The sequence below is a fragment of the Podarcis raffonei genome, chromosome 8 (assembly GCF_027172205.1).
Source record: "Podarcis raffonei isolate rPodRaf1 chromosome 8, rPodRaf1.pri, whole genome shotgun sequence".
In the NCBI taxonomy this organism is placed as follows: domain Eukaryota; kingdom Metazoa; phylum Chordata; class Lepidosauria; order Squamata; family Lacertidae; genus Podarcis; species Podarcis raffonei.
This window is the reverse complement of record NC_070609.1, coordinates 55,285,445-55,306,139: the sequence shown is the minus strand read 5'-3', so window position 1 is coordinate 55,306,139 and position 20,695 is coordinate 55,285,445. Positions and strand designations below refer to the sequence as shown.

Below are 20,695 nucleotides of genomic sequence, written 5' to 3'. Positions count from 1 at the left end.
TATGATCTCTTAAGAGGTGTTCAAATACATAGCACAAAGACAATTTCCAGAATATATCGTAGATTTTCTCCAATACACACATTTTTCAGTGCATTCTTTGGTTGAAGAATTGCATTGCGAAACCAGAGAAGTGCAAATTTCAAAGGAGAGAAGTATTTTGGCTGGCATATTGGTTGAGGAGGTGCAGTAGGTTTCTGTTAAAATGAGAGCTGAATGTCTTTCTTCCTCACCTATAGTTACCACATGGAAATTTACTTACTATATCACTTTGGAGATTTCTTATGGGCATTGTCAGGCTCCCCCAATTACCATTTACAACAGAGGAGGTGGTGGCAAAGTTTTTTGGGGGGAGTTTCAAACATCTCATAATGCTCACAGTGACTTAAGACTCACATACCAGAGAGGCATGCGAGTTTTCATAACAAACTCAGTATTTTTCTAACGTATTTCATGCTTTTATTTTTGTGAGTTTGTTACCAACTGTGAAAAGCAGAGGGGCTCTGAGGAAGCACAGATGGATTCATTGATCGATGAAGCTAGTCTGCAGATTGATGATGTGTGAGTTTTGGGCTTCAAACAGGAGTATCCAACATGCACCTAGCAAAAGGAGGAGAGGTGGCTTGTGAACAAATCCATCTTGTTTGATCACATCCATGGCTACGCTGAAAGAAGTGGCACCTTCTGTGGAAAGGCAAGTGTTGATGTGAAAGGGAAGAGCGCAGCAGTGAAATTTAAGTTGGTGAAAGCAATCAAGTTGTTCCTGGGAGCAAATTTAAGGTGATAACACCGGACAGCAATAGAAGAAGAGAAAGATCAAAGGTATCTCTGGGCCAGCAAGGCAGCAGGTCGTAATTTATTTTTTTTGGTGAGGCCAGTTGCAAGTAACGGAGAGAAAGTAACGGAGAGAGTGAGTCAAAAGTAAGCTGCAGGCAGCTTAGGTAATAGGACTAAATTGCACATTTCAGAGAGGTTCTGAAAAATTAGAGACTTACAACATATGGAAAGATTCAGGGAGCTATCAGGAGCTCAGAGAATTTTACAATTTTCCCAGGGACACTAGTTTATGGAATGGCAAGTGAAAGAAAACTTTAATCCTAGGAAGATCTCCTTGAATCCAGATGGATTCATGATAATACCAGTTTGCTCCCCTCACTACAAAAAGCAAGTTATATTTTTAACGGTTGTAGAAGGTGAAAACAGCACAAAAATGGTTTTCAGGCTAGAGAGGATCTACATGGCCTTTCTAGTGGATAAGGAAGAATCTTGTTATTCTTCAAACTGCACCTCGAAGCACAGAGTTCAGTTTGCTGTCAAAACAGAGCACTGGTGGAGAGGAAGTGAAGATTGCCAGAGGCTGACAGCAAGAAGCCCTTGTTGGAGATATCTCCCATATGTAACATCCAAATTATCTTCCACTGGCGGTAGGGATGGACAGTTCAGCCTACTACCAGTCTGTAACCATTTCAGATGTGTTCACTTATCAGCACAGATTCACCATGTTTCCACATTTATCTGCATATATATATATATATATATATATATATATATATATATGCATAGAAATCTGTATTTAATATGTATCTGCATATAATTAATTATAATGAAACAGTAGCTACCGAAAGGCTTAGATTAAAACAAAAGAAGGAAAAAAGGATGGGTAGGGAAGAGAAGAAAGTAAACCAAAGCAGCACCTCTGAATGTTAAATAGTACTTCTCATCACAAAATGTGTATTTAAATATACATTTTATATCTCAATGTGCACATTTCAAAACCCATTTTATCCTAAAATAGGCAAATTTTGCTACCCCTACTCAAAATTTGACGATGTGTGAAATTTAGGAATGGAGGAACCTGTAATCCCCTCCTCTCATTCTGTTCTGTTCTTAAGTTCCATTCTTCATGTTTCTGCATTTGTTTATGTTATGTTATTTATCTTTTTATCCACATGAAAATTTATCCACATTTTATTGTGCATATGTCCTATGCATCTTATTTTATTTCCCCTAATATATGCATTTTATGCCCACTTTCTCACACATTTTTTTAATGCATTGTTTGCTTGGAGAACTGCATCACCATGTTTGAAAATGTGTGAATTTCAAAGGTTAGCTGCACTTCAGTTTGCACATTGTTTTGAAAAAACTTGAATTACTTAGGTTGGCATTGGAAGGTGAATTGAATTTCTTCCCTCTCCCTAGCAAAAATCTAAATAAGAATTGTGCTCCAGCTCACAAATTAGGCTGGGAGATGCTGTTCAAGCCAGTTCACAGAAATCAAATTACTCAACAATTGTGGTTATCAGGTTGTGCAGACCTTCCCTTGAGAATCATGGGTGACACTGAACTGGTGTAAGCTGGGAACAGAAATCCCAGCCATGGCCTCGTTAGATGATCAACCCCTCCCCCCCCAAATATGTGGGGTGATAATACTGGCCTACCCTAAAAGACTGTTCTAAAATGACTGTGGTTTAAGCATGATGTCCCTAGGTGAGGGTAAAGGGACACCTGACCGTTAGGTCCAGTCATGACCGACTCTGGGGTTGCGGCACTCATCTCTGTTTAATAGCTGAGGGAGCCGGTGTACAGCTTCCAGGTCATGTGGCCAGCATGACTAAGCTGTTTCTGGTGAACCAGAGCAGCTTACGGAAATGCTGTTTACCTTCCCACCGGAGCGGTACCTATTCATCTACTTGCACTTTGATATGCTTTTGAACTGCTAGGTTGGCAGGAGCAGAGACTGAGCAACGGGAGCTCACCCCATCGCGGGATTCGAACCACCGACCTTCTGATTGGCAAGTCCTAGGCTCTGTGGTTTAACCCACAGCGCCACCCTCATCCCTAAACACATGCAAAAGCCTGTTGCTGTTAATATATAAACCATCACTTCATGATATATTTAGTGCTATGCACTGTACAAAGCTGTTCCTCCTTGCCTCCCAGTAGCATATGGCTGGGAACTGTGGAAAAAGCATTTGTGCCAACAAATAAATATTAAGTGACTGTCAGACAGTGAGCTTGAGATACAGCTACCCTTTAAGCAAGTGAGCCAGTGAGCATCTGGGCTGGAAAGCAAAACAAGGCAGGGAAGCAAGCCAAAAGTGGAACAGACGAGACTCCAGATAACTCACTTGGCCTGGACTATTTTGCTCGAAAGGAACTTCGGTTGCCAAGAACATTGCATGATGCAAACCTAGACATCTGCTTCCCTGCACTAGGTTGGGGAGAAGGCAAGCTCTCAAGATTTCCCCTTGTGCTCTAAGTCGGTAGAGCTACACGTATGAAGCTGCCCTCAACTGAGTCAGACCATGAGTTCATCTAGCCAGCAATCATCTACTCCGATTGACAGCAGCTCTCCAAGATCTTGACGAGCAGAAGTCTGTCCTAGTAACTAAGATCCCTTAAGTAGGGTCGGGGTGGCATCTGAGATCTTCTGCATGAAAAGCATGTGCTTTACCCATAAGCAGCAGACTCTCCTAGTTTTTATGGAAATATTCCTGGAATGGATACATGGCTGCTAACTGGGCTTTTTGGAAAAGAGCAACCAAAATGATCAAGGGGATGGAACAACTAAGTAAGAGATGACATGGTAGAAGGGCATAAAACTATGAATGACATGGAAAACATGGGTAGAAAAGTTTCTCTTCTTCTTTCATAATACTACGAGTTCATGCAATAAAACAGAATTTTGGAAGATTGAGGACAAACAAAATCATCTCATCTAGTTACGACCTGAAAGGAAGTAGTTCTTCACACAGTGCATAGTTAAACTATTGAACTCATTCCCACAAGAAGCAGTGATGGCCACCAGCTTGGATAGCTTTAAAAGAGGATTAAACATATTCATGGGGGACAGGGAAACATCCCAAGGGCCAGATGCCAAGGGGAATGGCCAGAGGAGTAAGTGGGTGAAGTAGGTTAGTCTACACAAATCCTTTCTTTCTTCCATCCAGGCAAGCAAGATACATAATCAGACTTCAAGTATACATTGCAGCCATGCAAAAACACTCAAGGGGGAGTCAGGCAGCACTGATGAAGCGTGTGGTCTGGGGAGAGTCCCGAGGGTTGTATAAAGAGAACTAGAGGGTGACCTTCAACTCCGAGGCTTGTTCCCTATTCACAAGGGAGGGGAAAGGATATATTATTCAAGTAATTATGGCACAGTGAAATGTTCACCAAACCAGTTGAACTGATTAAATCAGCTCTGAACCCCACTGAAAGAAGCCCTTCTAAATGCTACATTAGATGATAGATGATAGATAGATAGATAGATGATAGATATAGACATTGTGTGTGTGTATTTCAGAAGCATAGTGTTGTGTCTTGGGTGTATAGGGAATAGTTAATCCCAGCCCCTCCCTCAATTCCCATGCACTCATCCAGAGGTCTGATCAGAGCCTGCACATGTAGAACTTGTACCCATTTGTTGATCTCCAGAAAAAAGTGGGCCCAAGGGATGGAATTGTGTTTCTCCACTATGAACTCATCCTCTGTATATAATTTCCCCACCTGCCTCTTTTGAGATCAGAAATGTTGGGAGGCAAATGCTATTTGGGAGTTGTATTCTGTGTTTTAGATGTTGCACAGATTAGAGTGGGGGGGGGGGAGAGAGCTTTCTGAGAGTAGTTGGGATTGCAACAGGCTTAGAGGGAAGGATGCTTTTATCGCCATGGCTTAGATGCTGACCTGAGCACAGCCAAAGGTCTTGGAAAAGTCACAGGCTCAGGTGGAGGTTCATATCAGGGCTACATTATTTTTTAAAAAAGAATCTGTTTTTGCTCACCAGCCTTGATCAAAGGGGAGCGAGGCAGGTGGTGAGTCAGAATCAAGTATCTGAATCATGCTGAGCTGATTATTTGAGATGCTTAAACAAGGGGAATAAATTTTAAGGTTATGAAAACAAACCTTTTGAAGGAATGTATGGAAATAGTTGGAGGTAATTGTGCGCAAATTGAGAAAACACAATTCACAAAGAAGAATCAGTTTTCTTGTGTGGGCGGTGGAGAGGGCCAGAGAACTCCAAAGGACCTTTTGAGTGTCAGTGGCCAATTTTGCACTCTTTGAATGCTCCTTCCTGATTGTTGCAACTTCTTCATGTTTTTACAAGGGTTTGCTGCTTTCTATTGTAAAAGGCAGGTGCCCTGTCACTTTGCAGCCCACTGAAATGTGTTTATCGGGAGATTACAGAGACAACGGCATGCATTTGGTGACCTTGGCAGAGAGTGGAACAAAAGCATTGCAGCCAACCCTTGCCAGGGAAAGAGATAAACGCAAAACACTGTTATGCTGCATATCCAGGTCTAATTATGTGATAAGTGGAAGGATGTGGTGGCAAACGGACGCTGCTCCCCCTTTTTGCAATAAGGTGTTCTTGAGAAAGGCATAAGAGGATATCTGAGGAAATCAAATTAATATGCAGGCAGTGTATATCTGAAGATGTTAAAGTGGGGTAGGAGAGCCCTTTTCATATCCTATTGTTAACATTCATTTTCTTTCTTCTTCTGAAGAGAATGTATTGGCACTCTATTTTGTTATTTTAAAATGAGTAGTAATCTTGTTTCTCTCCTTTGAGGACAAGTTTCTCCTCCTCTAAAGGTGACTGTCAATCATTCAACTGGATAGTTTAGATGCTAAGGATCCCCCCCCCCGCCATACATATTCGGGATTGAGTTCATAGGTGGAGCCAGAGGTGGGATGATTGGGGGGGAAGAGCGCTCACCAGACAAGTAGCTTGCCCCCCCCACTCCTGGATTCCTGTGGCTGCTTGAAAGAAAGGCACTTTTCTTTCCGTGTAAACATTAAGTGAATCATAAGGTGGAAATGAAAGCAAGTTTGCATTGCTAACATGAAATCAATAGGAAGTGTCAGCTCTGGTTTTGAGAGGACTCTGGGCAAGGGGCCATGGGCAAGGGGCTCACTGATGATCCCCTCTCCTCCACCAGTAAATCTGGGCAGCATTCCATGGCAGTAGCAGTGCCAGCAGTGGCAGGGTTCTTAGCATCACCACATGGATGAGTGGCCATCATTTAAACCTCCCACCGCATCCTGGAGTGATACTAAATTGGGGGCATTGTGGAGAAATTAAATTTGTGCATGGCAGAAGGAAATTGCTTGAAGGAGGCCCCAGAAAATACATCAGTGGTGAGGCCCTGGCCTCCTGGAAGCTTCCCAAGGATGTAAGGTGCTGGCTCCAGACTTCTCAATAGGAATTGGCTTGAATAAATGTGTAGGAGTGGTTAATGGGAAATCATAGAATAGGAGAGTTGGAAGATAATCCAGTCGAGCCCCTGCAATGCAGGAATCACAGCTAAAGAATCTCTGACAGATGGCAATCCAACTTCTGCATTAAAAAAAACCCTCCATTGAAGGGGAGTTCATCGCCTTTTGAGGTAGTCCGTTCCAATGTCAAACAGCTTTTACCATCAGAAAGTCAGTTTAGTTGGAATCTCCTTTCTTGTCATTTGAATCCATTGGTTCAGGACCAAGTTTGCTCTATTTTCCATGCAACAGGCCATTAGAAATTTGAATGTGACTATCATAAGTCCCCTTTCAGCTATCCATAGATAGTGGAGGAACTTGCTTGGTCCACTTTTCTCAGCAGACCAACCCACTCTGACATTCCAGAACTTGCTTGTGCATTGGAAAGCAGCTTTTGATCAGACCACACAATTCTCCAGGGTTTGCAATACAGTTTTGGAGTACAGAAAATGTGCACAAAAATGAAGGTTGCGCAGGGCATGCATGGAAAAATATGGATTTTTTAAATTTTGGTTTAGAATGTAAAGCACATTTATACAAAATGTGTACAATTTAAATGCAGACTTTTTGTTACAGCCCTTCAAAAAAAATCCACACAAAACAGGATAGGAGAGATCTATGACTGAGCACCAGTGAGACATTTTGTTCATTCTGTGCACCATTCCCCTTCTCCCTGCTTTTCCCTTTGCTGCCACAACTAAGGTATGTGCAAATAATCCTCAACTTCCATAATGCCTCTTGTCCCCACAAGAACTACATAGCTGAAAACAGCAGTAAGAACCCCAGCCATTTCCCATTCTTCCCACATTTATTTGCACAACAACAGCCTACATACAGCACTATTTCACAAAGCCACTTCCGGCCTGCCCAGGAGGTGGGGTTGCGGGCTACATGCCCACCCCACCTGAGCGGGGGCTGATTTCAGCCCCCGCGAGAGCAGTGGAATCCTGGCTGCGTCGTCCCCCCAGCCAGCCAATCGGGTGGCTGGGGGGCGTGGCCTGCCCTATTTAGGGCCGGCGCGGCCGGGGCTCGCCCTCTTTTGCCGGTTAGCTCATATTTTGGGCAGTTTTTCTACCACAGTTTGCTAACTGCAAAGGTTAAGACTCATCCACAATTCTGCTTGTCCCACACCTAGGCAGCATAGGTCTGAGCAGTTTTGCCATTGCCCCACTGCTTCCCCCCTGAAAACCCACTCTTTAGTGCTGAATTGGAACTAAAGACAATTCATGGAAAACCTGATTGCTTTTTGTTCTCATTCAGCTCTAAAGTTCTGGTTTCCCTTGGGGAAAGTGGAGGGGCAAACAGAGGTCTGGATAAGTCCTAAGTGCGCTCTTCTCATGTGTGAAGAAGAGAAGGAAGTGCCAAGGCCAAGGTTTACCAGGGTTTGCACATTATGGCAAACCATCATTTGGACCAAGCCTGTGAGTACAACAAAATATAGCATGAGCAAGAGTGAAATATTTTGCCCCTCCCCTCAGAAAATAAATCAATTTTACTAAACATCACATTATTAAATGAACAGAATGTGACTATTGATCATTGCCTTTTCAATTGCAATTCAAGCTATTATGCAAATGAGCAGGTCCACTAAATATTTAGGCATTCATATTTAACCAAATAGATGTGGATGATAATTAAGCCTGAGGGGATGGTGGTGGAAGCTTCTGTTTCAAATAATATACATTAAGTCAGCTTGTTTGTTTGTTTTTAAAACATCCCATCCTCTGAGAAATGCATGCATACTTATGGAGGGGGGCATTGTTAATTCCACTTTGGATGCGAACTTCCTTATGGCATCCTGTCATTAATAGCTGTCAATGTGAATAATAGACATTTTGTATGTGTAGCTAATTAGGCACTTTGTAAATGGATTCTGGCTACAGCACATGTGCCTCTGCAGTTATGACCCAGGCTTCCGGGTGAAAGGAAACCAATTAATTACGGGGCCATATGTGTGTGCATTTGTCACATGAGGCAGCGTGAACAATTTTGAAGTGCATATCAAACTAGCAGAAAGGTTGCAGTCCAGAGTAGAAGTAGTTCTGCTTGTCCTGTGAAGTTGGAGGTGATGGCCACCAACTTGAATCGCTTTAAAAGAGGACAAAACCGTGAAAGATAAGGCTACCAGTAGCCACTAACCCTCATGGCCATGCTTTGCCTCTACAATTGGAGGCAGCAATGCTAAACTGGCAAGTCCCTCGTGTAGTGTTTCAATATGTGCTATAAAGACAGGAAAAACACAGTAATCTGCCTCATACTGAGTCAGACCATTGGTCTATGTAACTCATACACTGATTGGCAGCAGCTCTCCTGTGTTTCCGATAGGAGTGTCTCCAATCCCAACCTTGAGATTTGGGGAATTGAACCTGGAACCTTTTGCATACATACCACTCAACTACACTTTCCCCAGAGATCATTCCCTCTGCTGGAGATAACAATTAAAACTTCAAGACCAGGGCAAAACTGAACAGTGTCTGAGTCGTGTATATGAGCTATATGTACAGATCAGTATGGCAACTGGAGAATTTGCTGGAAATCCTCTTTCATGTTACATTTGTCTTCACATATAGACTGACAGTCTTCTTTCAGTGTTGATAAAGGGCACAGAAGGTGCTGACATAAGGAACAGGGGAAATCAGAAGAAGCTGTGCAGGTTTTACAAATACCTTTGGACAAAAGACACAGGGAAGTTCTCCTATTCATGCTTCATTTAGATGGATGAGAGTGCACAAATCAGTGCTGCCACGAGAGACTTGAGAGTACTTCAAAATTCCTTTGCTCACATTCAGAAGAAAGTGCAAGCCTGGAATAATGTATTGCCCAGAGTTTTCTGAGCTAGCTGCATCCCTGGTGTAGCTTAATTGACTTTCATTGGGACAATCTTGGTCTCCATTCATTCAGAATTGACAAATGGACCTTGAGAACAGATATACTCTAAGCTACCCAAAGCAACTCCCAGAATGAATGAAAAATAGAAGCCAAAGCTACTTTCAGCCAGAAATTATTCTGTCAGTCGATAACATAGGCCATTTAAAAAAGAAAGAAAGAACCGTTGAAATATATATTGGGAGAAAAGTAAAGAAAGGTATTTGTGTGTGTGTGTGTATGCCTGCATTCACATGACAGTTTATTCCATGGGTAGGCAAACTAAGGCCTGGGGGCCAGACTGGGCCAATCACCTTCTAAATCCGGCCCGTGGACGGTCCGGGAATCAGCGTGTTTTTACATTAGTAGAATGTGTGCTTTTATTTAAAATGCATCTCTGGGTTATTTGTGGGGCATAGGAATTTGTTCATTCCCACCCCCAAATATAGTCTGCTCCACCCAAGGTCTGAGGAACAGCGGACCGGCCCATGGCTGAAAAAGTTTGCTGACCCCTGGTTTATTCCATTTCCCTGATATTTCCCTGTTACTTCCCACATTATAATTGAACCTTCTCATGATGCAAATACCACCTTTGGAAAATGAATGGACTACAACACATGTTTAGCACACATTTCTGTGCTATTTGGTTCCAGAAAAAAAAATCCACAGTAAAGTGTCAAAACATGGAGCATCACATCAGCATGCAGGCCTTTCCTTTTGTTTTCATGGAGGAACAGAAAGATGCATGTGCATGAAGTTTGGGGAGTAGCCATGTTGTCCAGTGACTACACACACTGGTGTGAAGGAAACTTTGTGTGACATGCCAGTAGATCGGTGAAAAAGCCAAAGTTCCATAACTGTTCCACTGATACACATAAGTACAACTGTCATACACTTCAGGGGACTTCCACCTGATCAGGAACTCAGAAGTTGTTTTACTGGGAAACATTTCCACATTTAATGATCCTCCAACCTCTGAAACCCTCCTGCATTTCCCCATGTTGTCCAGGAACACTGTTTGCAAACAGTTGTTATAGTTTAATGGGAATTTTATCCAGTTGGTGCTTTTGTGGGGGAGGTCATTTCAAGTGTAGCCACACTGCTTAAAATCTTGGTTTTGATTCAACATTTGGGGGCTGCATCCAGCTAAATTTGACTCTGAGTAGAGTCACTGAAATCAATGGATTTAAGTTTATGGGCCCATTAATTTCAATGGGTCTGCTCAGAGTAGGACTTAGTTGGCTGCAATTTTAAGATCACTAATAAAAGAGGGGGTTGGAAATATGTATGCTGCATCCCAGTGTATATTGCAAAGAAAATGTAACGAGAGGAAGAAGCCCCACATGTAGCTGTAAAATGCGCTAAAATTCAAGGGTCTTATTTCATAGCAGCCGTAATTACAATCTAAAAGGTTATGCCTCTGTTTCTTTAGTTAATGAGTCTAATTTTCTTTTAAAGGCTATTTTGAGTCTTTCATTCTTTTCTCACTCCTCCTACTCCAGCTGAAGAGAGTAGCCACACCTGCAGGCGGATTCAATTAATAGTCGACACTGCATACACTTTACCAGTATAATTTACATTTCTTTTTGCTAATTAATTCATTGACTAACGCTAAATGTAGTGCCACACTAATCGGCACTGTGTGTTAAGTACTACCTGGTTATAATAGTCAACGTACCTGGAGGCGACATAGGCTTATTCATGTGTATATTGAGGTCTGGATCCAAAGAGTCTCACAACTGGTTCTGTGCATCAAAAGTGGTTTGGGACTTCTGTTTCTGGGACAACAGGTCCATTTGCCTTCTATCCGACTGTTTTTTAAATGGAGAGGAATTTTGGTAGGGCAATGGAGGTACCTGCAGTGGAGGACCCTGGGCTCTGAAATTTCAGCGGCACCCTTTACGATGCCAAAAATCAGCACCCCTTGCCTCTCGCGCTCTATTCTAAATCATAGTTGTGATGTCCCCTATAGTATCCACGAGGTTCCACACGCAGTGTGAATGGAACCAGTGCTGGTCCCCTAAATCCGCTTGACGTGTCTGCTTTTCTAATGAAGGTCAAAAATCCCTTTGGACACTAGAAATGGTAAGATCATAAGAATATAAGAAAAGCCGCACAACTGGATCAAACAAAAGAAAATGCTTCGCATCAAAGTTCCTTGTCACAGCTTTTGCTTCAAATGGTAGTGAATTCCAGGTGAAAAGGGATATACTCATGTGAAATAATCCCAGTCAGCCCCAGGAAGATGGGAAACTGGAGACAGAATCTGGCATTGATTTGCATCATTGCCAATTAATGGGATAGTTTTTCTTTTCTTTTTTGGAGAGTATTATTTAAAATGACCATACATCAGCACAAACCTTTTGCTTCCTACTATTTCAATCCTTTCTCTACACCACACACAATTCAACACAAGCAATGTACCATGTTTGGATTTCAATAGAGTGAAACGGCAAATATACTTTATTTGAGGAAGACTCTCTGCAAAGTTTTAAAGGCCTGCTCTTGGAAATACTCAACATTGAATTGACGCACTTTTAAACAAACATAACCTTCCCAAGCATATTTTAAAAGCATTTGCTGTGTGCCATGGTGAAACCATCCACAACCTCCCTGCAGAAACCTCCGCACAGGTCTGAAGCACAGAGGGTGCCCATCAACTTCTATTAGATCCAAGATCAGGTTGAGAAGAGCCCTGCTGGATCAGGCCAATGGCCCATCCACTCCAACATCCTGTTCTCACAATGGCCAACCAGATGCCTGTAGGAAACCCACAAGCAGGATGCAAGCACAAGAACACTCTCTTCTCCTGATTTTCCAGGAGCTGGCGTGATTGAACAAGCAATGCTCAACTGTTTTGCATCTTAAAGTAAATGTTTACCTCTTTCCTGGTGAATTCCGGTGCATGGTCATTTTTGTCATCAACAACAATGGTTGCTGTGGCAGTGCCAGTTAACCCAACATCCATGCCCCCCATGTCTTTTGCTTCTATGATGAGCTCATATTTCGGATTCTCCATTGTCTGCAGAGATGAAAAAAGAATAATACATTACCCAGTGTGCAATGCATTGATCTCATTTTAGAAATATCCATTAAGGCATCAGAGGCACCCTTAGGTAAAACTGATCTGCAGGATGTTTTTCTATTAATAGAAAGAAGGCAACTGGCTTATTACAAAAGCCAGGAAACCCTGACAAATAGATGTGCTGAGAATTTTACCTAACTATCTATACCAGTCTTCACCAGCCTAGTAACTTTCAGATATGTTGAAGTGTCCCAACCTGGTGCTTGCCATCCTTGACTATTGGTCACCCTAGCTGGGGCTGATGGGAGCGAGCCATAGCCCAAAACATCTCTTCCAGCCTTCTCCAACCTTGTACCCTCCAGATGTTTTGGACTACAACTCTGACAGACTCTGATTAGCTATAATCCAAAGCATTTGGAGGGCATCAGTACAGGGTACCTTTTCTTGGACTAGCAAGCATGACAACTCTTATTTTTGTCTGAAAAGCATGTAAAATGGTGGAAAATAAGAACAGTATGTTCCTAGCAACTCTGTTTTAATTCCGGAGTTGTTCTGCCTCCTGCCATAACTGTTCCAGTTCACTCATTCTCTTTAATTGTGTCTTTTGAAGAGAAGTCTCTTGTCCCTTTGCTTCCTCTTATTTCAATCCTACCTCCGCACGAGGAGAGGGGCATAGCCACGCCCAGTGTATTTCAAGTGACCTACTCTATTTCAAGCTCTACCAGGAACGGAGATTAACTGTATGGAAATGGTATTAAAACTTATTAAAGGTGACATTTCCTTGATTTGTGTGGCTGTCTTGCATGGGCCCATCTGCTGGGAAACCTTAAGGGCCACATCACTGATGGGGAATGCAGATGGGAAGGAGCAGGTGGTGGTCATCTTCTTTTAAAATCATGAGCTACTTCACTCATGCATTCTCAAAAGCTATTATTCTGCGATCCACAACAGTGATATAGGAGAAAGATTTTAAAAGGACAGGAAGACATTTAGCCTTTGGAAAAGAGAGACAAATGACTCCACTTTAGAACAAATTTCCAACTGAATACATTTGGGAAAAGGCTGGGAAAGAGTGCTTTAACAATCAATCCTTCTTCACAGGGAACTCTGGGAATTGTAGCTCTGGGAGAGGAATAAGGGTTTCCTAACAACTCTCAGCACCCTTGACCAACTACAGATCCCAGAATTCTTTGGGAGAAGCTACAGCTGTTGCTTTAAATCTATGGAGTGAGTGTGGCCACAGAAAGAATCATTATAAAGTTACCTAATTCACTTCTTTCCCTCTGCTTTTTGGAGACACAGAGCACTGCGCTATATCCACTGAGCATATGTGTATGTGAACCACTGGGAACTGTGTGTGCTTCCTGTTTAGGAGCTGAGTCTGGTATTCAACTAAGCTTCCCTGACAGCAGACCTATTGAAATGAACAAACATGAGTAAGCTAGATTTTTTTTTATTTCAATGGGTTTATTCTGAGTAGAATTTAGTTAAGTACCAATCTGAGTTCTGAAACTGTCTCCTGCTTCATCCAAATGCCATTTTAATTGCACCCACAGCAACTAATTATCAGCTGTGTAGATGCTCTACTCCATTCACTCAAACAACAACCTGAGTTTTCATCATTTGCTTGTTTGCCTATTATTCTTATATAGCTTTGTAGTGGGTGAAAATCTTATGGGATGGGATAACAAAACTCTTCCCTTTATTATTCCAAAAGGTAATGTGGATCCATCGCAGCTTTATCCATATTTGCCGACAATGTGCTTTTTCAGCATCAGTAAGGCATGAGGGGACCAGTCAGCTAAGAATGGTGATAGTTGACTGCTCTTCAAAAGCAACAGAGATGGAGTTGGACAGGAGAGGGGACCACATGTTGGTAAGAGGAATGCAAGAGGGAAATACAGAGAGAATGCTGATGAAAAGTTGCATATGACACACACAGGGTGGGGAAGAGGAGAGAGAGACTGAGCAACTTGTTCTTTGGAGAGAAGCTGGTGACAATTATTGAGTGGCAATGATGAGCTCCTGTAGAGTCCTACCACGTCCAATAATCAAAAGATGAGCTGACATGATGTAGCATCCTCAGAGATGAGTGACTATCAAATTCTAGCACCCAATTATACATTTTTTCTGCAGTCCAAACTCCTATAGCCATCGCACACACCACAAAGCAAGAAAGTGCTCAGAAAATGCTGAATATTCCAATTAAGGTGGTTTTTATCTCCTCCAACAGATCCGTTACAAATCTAACAAGACTTATAGTGCAATTTTACTCATGCTTACTCAGAAGTAAATAGCACTATGTCATTGCTTCCTAGTAAGTGTGCATAGGACTGGAGACTTTGATTGCATTGCTAGACGCTCCCCATTTCCCTGAAAAGTGAAAAGTCCAGGGGCAGCCATAAAGGTCTTAAGCTGCATACACAATAAACACTGAAAGCACAGTGAAAACACAGGACTTCCCCTGAAGGATCCTGGTTGCTGGGCAAGTGTTCATGTCTTTTCATTGTCATTATTTTAACTACCCCTGTTTTAAACAGAATTGCTTTTGTCATCACTTTGAGGCTTGATTAATGTAAAAAGCAGCTGATGATATGTCATCTGATAATGTTTTATGTTTAATGCCATCACCGGGGTCTGCCCTTTATGTCATCACTGGGGGCTGCCCCAGGTCTCAGGTTTGGGCCCTGAAATCTCTTTTGGCAGATACCGAAGCCAATTTACCGTATTTTTCGCTCCATTGGACGCAGTTTTTCCCCTCCAAAAATTGAGGGGAAATGTGTGTGCGTCCTATGGAGCGAATGCAGGCTTATGCCAGGGAGAGGCTGCATGGGGCTATGGCTTCTTTAGCTCCACACAGCCTCTCCCGGCAGGGAGGGATTGCGCGGGGCTAAAGAGGAAGCCAAAGCAGCCAGTGGGATCCATCCCGCTCACTGCCTTGGCTTGTTCCATAGCCGTGTGCAACCCCTCCGGCAGGGAGAGGCTGCACGGGGCTTTGGCTTCTTTAGCTCCAGGCAGCCTCTCCTGGCAGGGAGGGATTGCGCGGGGCTAAAGAGGAAGCCAAAGCAGCCAGTGGGATCCATCCTGCTTGCTGCCTTGGCTTGTTCCATAGCCGCACGCAACCCCTCCGGCAGGGAGAGGTTGTGCGCAGCCTGTACGCTGCTCCTTGGGGCTGGGGGGGGGGGAGATTTTTTTTATTGATTTCCCCATCTAAAAACTAGGTGCGCCCTATGGTGCGAAAAATACGGTACTTCCTTTGCAACGATTAATTATCCCCCCCCCTCTGTTCTCTGTCTTTCACGGTCTGTTCCAAATATTGGGAGTTTAGGGCTGCTGGTATTCCATATAATATCTGGCTGTATTCAGTGCTAATCTCAGGGTTGTGAGTTTGAGTCCCACATTGGGCAAAAGATTTAGGCATTGCAGGGGATTGGACTAGATGGTATCTTCAACTCTATAGTTCCAAAATTCTATGATTCTATTTGCACATGCCGAAACACTGCCACCTTTTGAAATTTGCACTCCACAGAATTTTGGTAATGCAGTTCTCTAGCCAAGTACTCTGTACAAAAATGCATATATTTGAGTGAAGTGTGGAGATATTAATAAAAACAAATGAAGATGTATAGTGGGGAGTGTATATTATGTGTATATTATAGAAACCTGAATACAAATTGCATATAGTAGGAGAAATCAGCGATAAAATGCTAGTGAATTTTCAAGAGATTTCCCTCACCCCCATATTTTAAAAAAACAAAAGTGCAAACTGATATCGAAATGTAGTGAACTAAATGTTTATGACTGGGAAGAATGAGAAACCAAAATTGACCAATTCTGACATCCTTAACCCACCATAACTTATAGCCATCAATGTCCTCCATTAATTTTGTTTAACTTACAAGGAGTTAGCATAGATAGCACTAGAAGGCGTACTGCACACTCCACAGAGTAGCTTTCCAACCATTCAAATGCAGCCACAGAGACTCCAAAATTGCCAGAGTCAGAACTTTTGTAGAGCAAGAGAAAAAATCAAAGAGAAATGGTGCAATTCACCTCTTTTTTGACTTCATTCTCTTTGGCAGACCACAAATTTTGCAAGCCTTAGTCATTTTGCAGCAGGCTAAATGACTAAAGTGCAAATTTATGTGATAATGAAGGGGTTCCCTGCTGTAATTATATCAATTCTCCCAACATCTAGCTATAGTTGATAAATGAGACACCATAGGAGCAATGATTTAATGCCCACCCATTAAGATCATTATACCTATTTTTAGCTTTGACTAGGCTCTGTTTAAAGTGGGCACTTTTCCATGAAGCAAGAGACATTGTTACAGATCCAATCAGGTTAGATTATGTGATGACATCACTGGTGGCAAAAATAAGTCAATTCTGAGTAAGAATAATGCACATTCAATAAATATTGCCCTCACTCTGAATTGGCTTAATTATCCCTCATCAATGTCATAATACAGTATGGCCAAATCTCTTTGCCTTTGGGAATAAGATCTTCTTTAGCTGCTGCTTCAGTGCCTATTTGTCTTTCAATTGGGGTTGCAGAGAATCCCTATACTGGCACAGAAAAGTTAATTGGGCGACATGATAGACTTTCAGGCCTCCCCCCCCCCAAGAATTTGGTAGGAAAAATGTTCACTTCAAGAACGTTTTGAAAGCCTGCTCTCCACAATGACCTAGGTTGCTCACAGATGGAATCTGATGTTCTGGTACACCAATAGCTTAATGAATACCTGAGAGGTATAGCAAGTGACCCAACATAGCTGATTGTACTATCCTGATTCTATAGGAATATGCATTAATAATTCAGATACAGTCAGCCCCAATAAGCAGAACCTATAGGGACCAGAGAATCCACTATATTCAAAATTTCCAAATGCAAGAGGTAGAAATGAAAGGGTGTGGGAAAAAATATTTGAAAAGCATTTCAAAAAGTTCCTTTCAGAAATCAATCACAGCTGTCATATCTCTGAAACCATTTACAGCAGCAAGGGGGGGGGAACCACCCACAGTGTTAATAATAATCTTGTCCACCTCCACACAACTGTATTATTGCCCTTACTGAATATTAAGAAGTCTTTCATCTAGTCCATCTATGAATATCACCAACAATGAAAATTAAAACTCCCCCCTAAACCAAGCAATCCGTCATTCTTTCCCTTGCCCCCACCACACCAAACACCAAGCTGAAATCTAGAGAGTTTTATCTGTGGGTGAAGATATGCAATCTCTAAGAATGCTGTGGTTTCATGACATTTCTGAGGCTTTAAAAGCAAAAGAAATTTGTTTCAGCCAAGGAAAGATGAATAGCCCTAAACTCCCAATATTCGGAACAGACCGTGAAAGACAGAGCAGAGGAAAAAATTAATTAATCATTGCAAAGGAAGTAAATTGGCTTCTGGGACAGAACCTCATGCATACCACAATATGTGAGTTATTATTGAAAACACTGGTGGGGTACCTTCAGCCCATGGACTTAATCAGGCCCAGCAGGTGTTAAAGTTTGGCCCTTGAGGCCATTTTCCCCACACCATACCTACCTGCTCTGCATCTGATGCAGCAAAATCAACAATTAGCAAAAACAGTAGTAGTATCCAAGGCCAAGGCCCAGCTCCATAACAAGGGATCATGCAAGAGGCAAGATCAGGGCAGTCTGAGGTTATGTTCAAGTTGATCACTGGGCAGACAAGGGTATAGACAAGAGACAGCCCCAGGGGAGTCCATTATCAGATTCACAATAACCAAGTGGCCAGACTCATCAAAACACAGTGCTGGTACAAATGCATTGCTCCAGCAATTCTTTCAGCCTAGCACTGGGTTGGAGCTGCTGGAAACACCTTAAATGAAGCTGACGCCTATCAGTTGTCTCCACCCAGAGATCTCCTCTTACTTCCCAATTTTGGCTCCTGGTGAGTCCTTGCCTGTAGACACACACATCTCCTGATGGGGCAGGTTTCTGTCTTGCATTCAAGATGACTCAATGAGTCAAGCTCAATAGATGACTCAATGAGTCAAGCTCAATACTCAATACTCCAAGAGGCCAAACTCACCAGTGTTGTTGATGGCCACTCCTCAGCTTCATCTAAGGATCCTGGCTCCTAAGCCCAGTGTTGAGCCAGATACAGGACTTGGCAGAATGCCAGGGCTTCCAGGTGGTGCTGGCTAAGATATGACAGACAGCCACCTCACAATGTTACAAGTTCTACCCAGCACCTACTAAATTTATAAATAAGTTATAGAGTGTCCTAAGAAATGGTGGTGGTGGCGATGAAATGCTGTCTCATAGAGGAAAACAAGCTTTGAGAAACTGGATGAGAGTTTTTGATGTAGCAGTAGTTCAAACATAATGCAGGGATGCTCATTGTGGTGCCTTCTAGATGTCATTGCACTACAACTCCCTTCTACCCCAGCCAGCATTGCCAAAGGCTGAAGATAATGAGCACTCACACTTTACATTGTGGGTGCCCTTTGCGGGATCGCACGTGGTGCTACAGTTCCCAGGGAGCTTACTGGCAAACAGGGTCTGGCTTGCCTCTCAGTGTTAATTTCTGGAGGTTCACGCCCAGCCTCAGTAATCAAGTTTCTGGCTGGGAGGTGGGGCCAGCCCCATTTATAAATAGGGGGTGGAGCCGACAATAGCCAGGCCGTCGGCTCTGGAGATTCACCCTCCCTACCCTCCCTTAGTCTAATGTTTTATTGTTTGCAGGTTAACTTTTTCTTCCTGTTTAGCAGGTGCTGCTACGGTCTTTGACTGGTTGCTGTTGAAGGACTGGGAAGAAATTTTCTTGCATTGGCAGGTTTTGTCTTCCCCGTAGCAATTCATCACAACTTTGGCGGTTATGGCCTTGGGTGGAATCCCTTAGTTTTTTCTTCCCTATGGGGTGTGTGTGTGTGTGAAGTGGTGACTCACCCCCCTCCGCAGCGGCAATTCCAGGGTCCCCCTCTTAAAGGGGTTATATTTTTGGGGGTCACTGGCCATACACTGAAAGGTCATCAGTGAACTGAAAGGTCATGCGTACAGGGATATGGACTTGTCTGCCTGCTACACTTACATGTCGCAGAGCACCCCCATATCCCATTTACCTTGATGAGCCCCAGTTCCCCCTGGCTGGGGGGCTGGGAGGCTGGGGACCAAGGCCTAAGCCAAGGTCTTCCTACATTTGGAAGTTTAATAAAGTTGTGGCCTAATTTTAATTCCATATAACGTTGTCAGAGGCTTTATGCCTTCCTTATGATCCCTGGGGGCTTGGGCTGTTGCCGCCTGGTCACGCAATGGGACTTATACTGCACAACATATGAATGGCACAATGTTGGCTATCCCACATCTAATGATTAGACTTGTTGCCATTCTTCTTTCACATAAACTATGCAAATATGCAAGATAATGTACACTTGCAGGAAATAACAGCTGATGTTTATTTAAAACAACGGGATCATCCATCACTCCCCACCACCCCAAATCCACCTGCTATTAGTACCTATTCAATTTACCTGAAATAAAATAATCATATAGAGCAGCCAATGCAAACAAGTGTTATAACCCTGACAAATGAGGAATTGGAATTGAAGGAATGCAGCTATTCAGATTATCATAATATTAACATTTACTCTAAAGTGCCCATTGTGTTTGCAGGGCAAAGAGGAAACACAAGACCAGCTGCGCTTTCAGAGCGTGAATTATGGTTTGTCACAAACAAAACCTCACAATAACATTATTGTAACTCTCTTTTTAATTCCCCATTTTCCAATTATGATGCTTCAAAGGAAGTTCTACCATTTAATCAAAGCAATGTGGTATTTCTGCTATGATGAAAACCGGTGTCTATTTACTGTCTGCAGGAGAAGCGTAATTTGGATGTAAGAATTGGATAGAATGGGAAAGAGAAAAATTGCCCTTCTGAGTACATTTGCCTGCCTACCGCCAATTCACTTGATTCACTTGCTTGTACATCATGCCCCATAAAGGATGCTTAAAATAATCCCAGCTATCTTGTGCAAGCATGCAGAGGCTCTGGAACCAAACTCCAGTGCACCTCATTGATTTCAGTGGGGAGGAGAAGATCCAGGTGTGTGGAAGCACCTATAGAAGTATATGTGGGGAGGGACCATTTTTCACTCAGAAAGCATGTTTTTTATGCAGGTCTCAGGCTCATTCCTGCCTAGTTATTCTCAAATCATTTATGTTCACTGTTTGTCACCTGACCCTATTCCAGAGCCCAGATCACCCCTGACCTGGCTTGAATTTGGCCATGAATCAATTGGGGTGGGGCAGGGAGTAACGATTAATTAGGGTTTCTTAAACCCGAATTAAGCATAACATTGGGAAGGAATGGCAGAAGGAGATACTGTGTCTCTCCCCTCCCCTGACCACACAGCAGACAGCAAAAGGGTGAATCCTCTTGGGACCTGTTTCTCCAGTACATTTCTGATGGGGAACATGCTGGCACAGTAAACCCCAGCATTTGATGCTCTGCTCACCAGCTTGTCAGTGGAGGGTTCAACCCTGCTCCATTTATGTGTTCCCTAGTAGCCAAAGCA

At 42.8% G+C, this 20,695-nt stretch overlaps 1 protein-coding gene across 1 annotated transcript in view; it reads right to left on the bottom strand.

Moving 5' to 3' along the window:
* CDH13 (cadherin 13) overlaps positions 1–20,695 on the bottom strand; it is a 589,050-nt gene that overhangs the window by 84,417 nt on the left and 483,938 nt on the right. The window contains exon 8 of the mRNA XM_053400135.1: positions 12,002–12,142. Within this exon, the coding sequence (XP_053256110.1) occupies positions 12,002–12,142 (141 nt within the window). The remainder of the gene's footprint in view (positions 1–12,001; positions 12,143–20,695) is intronic.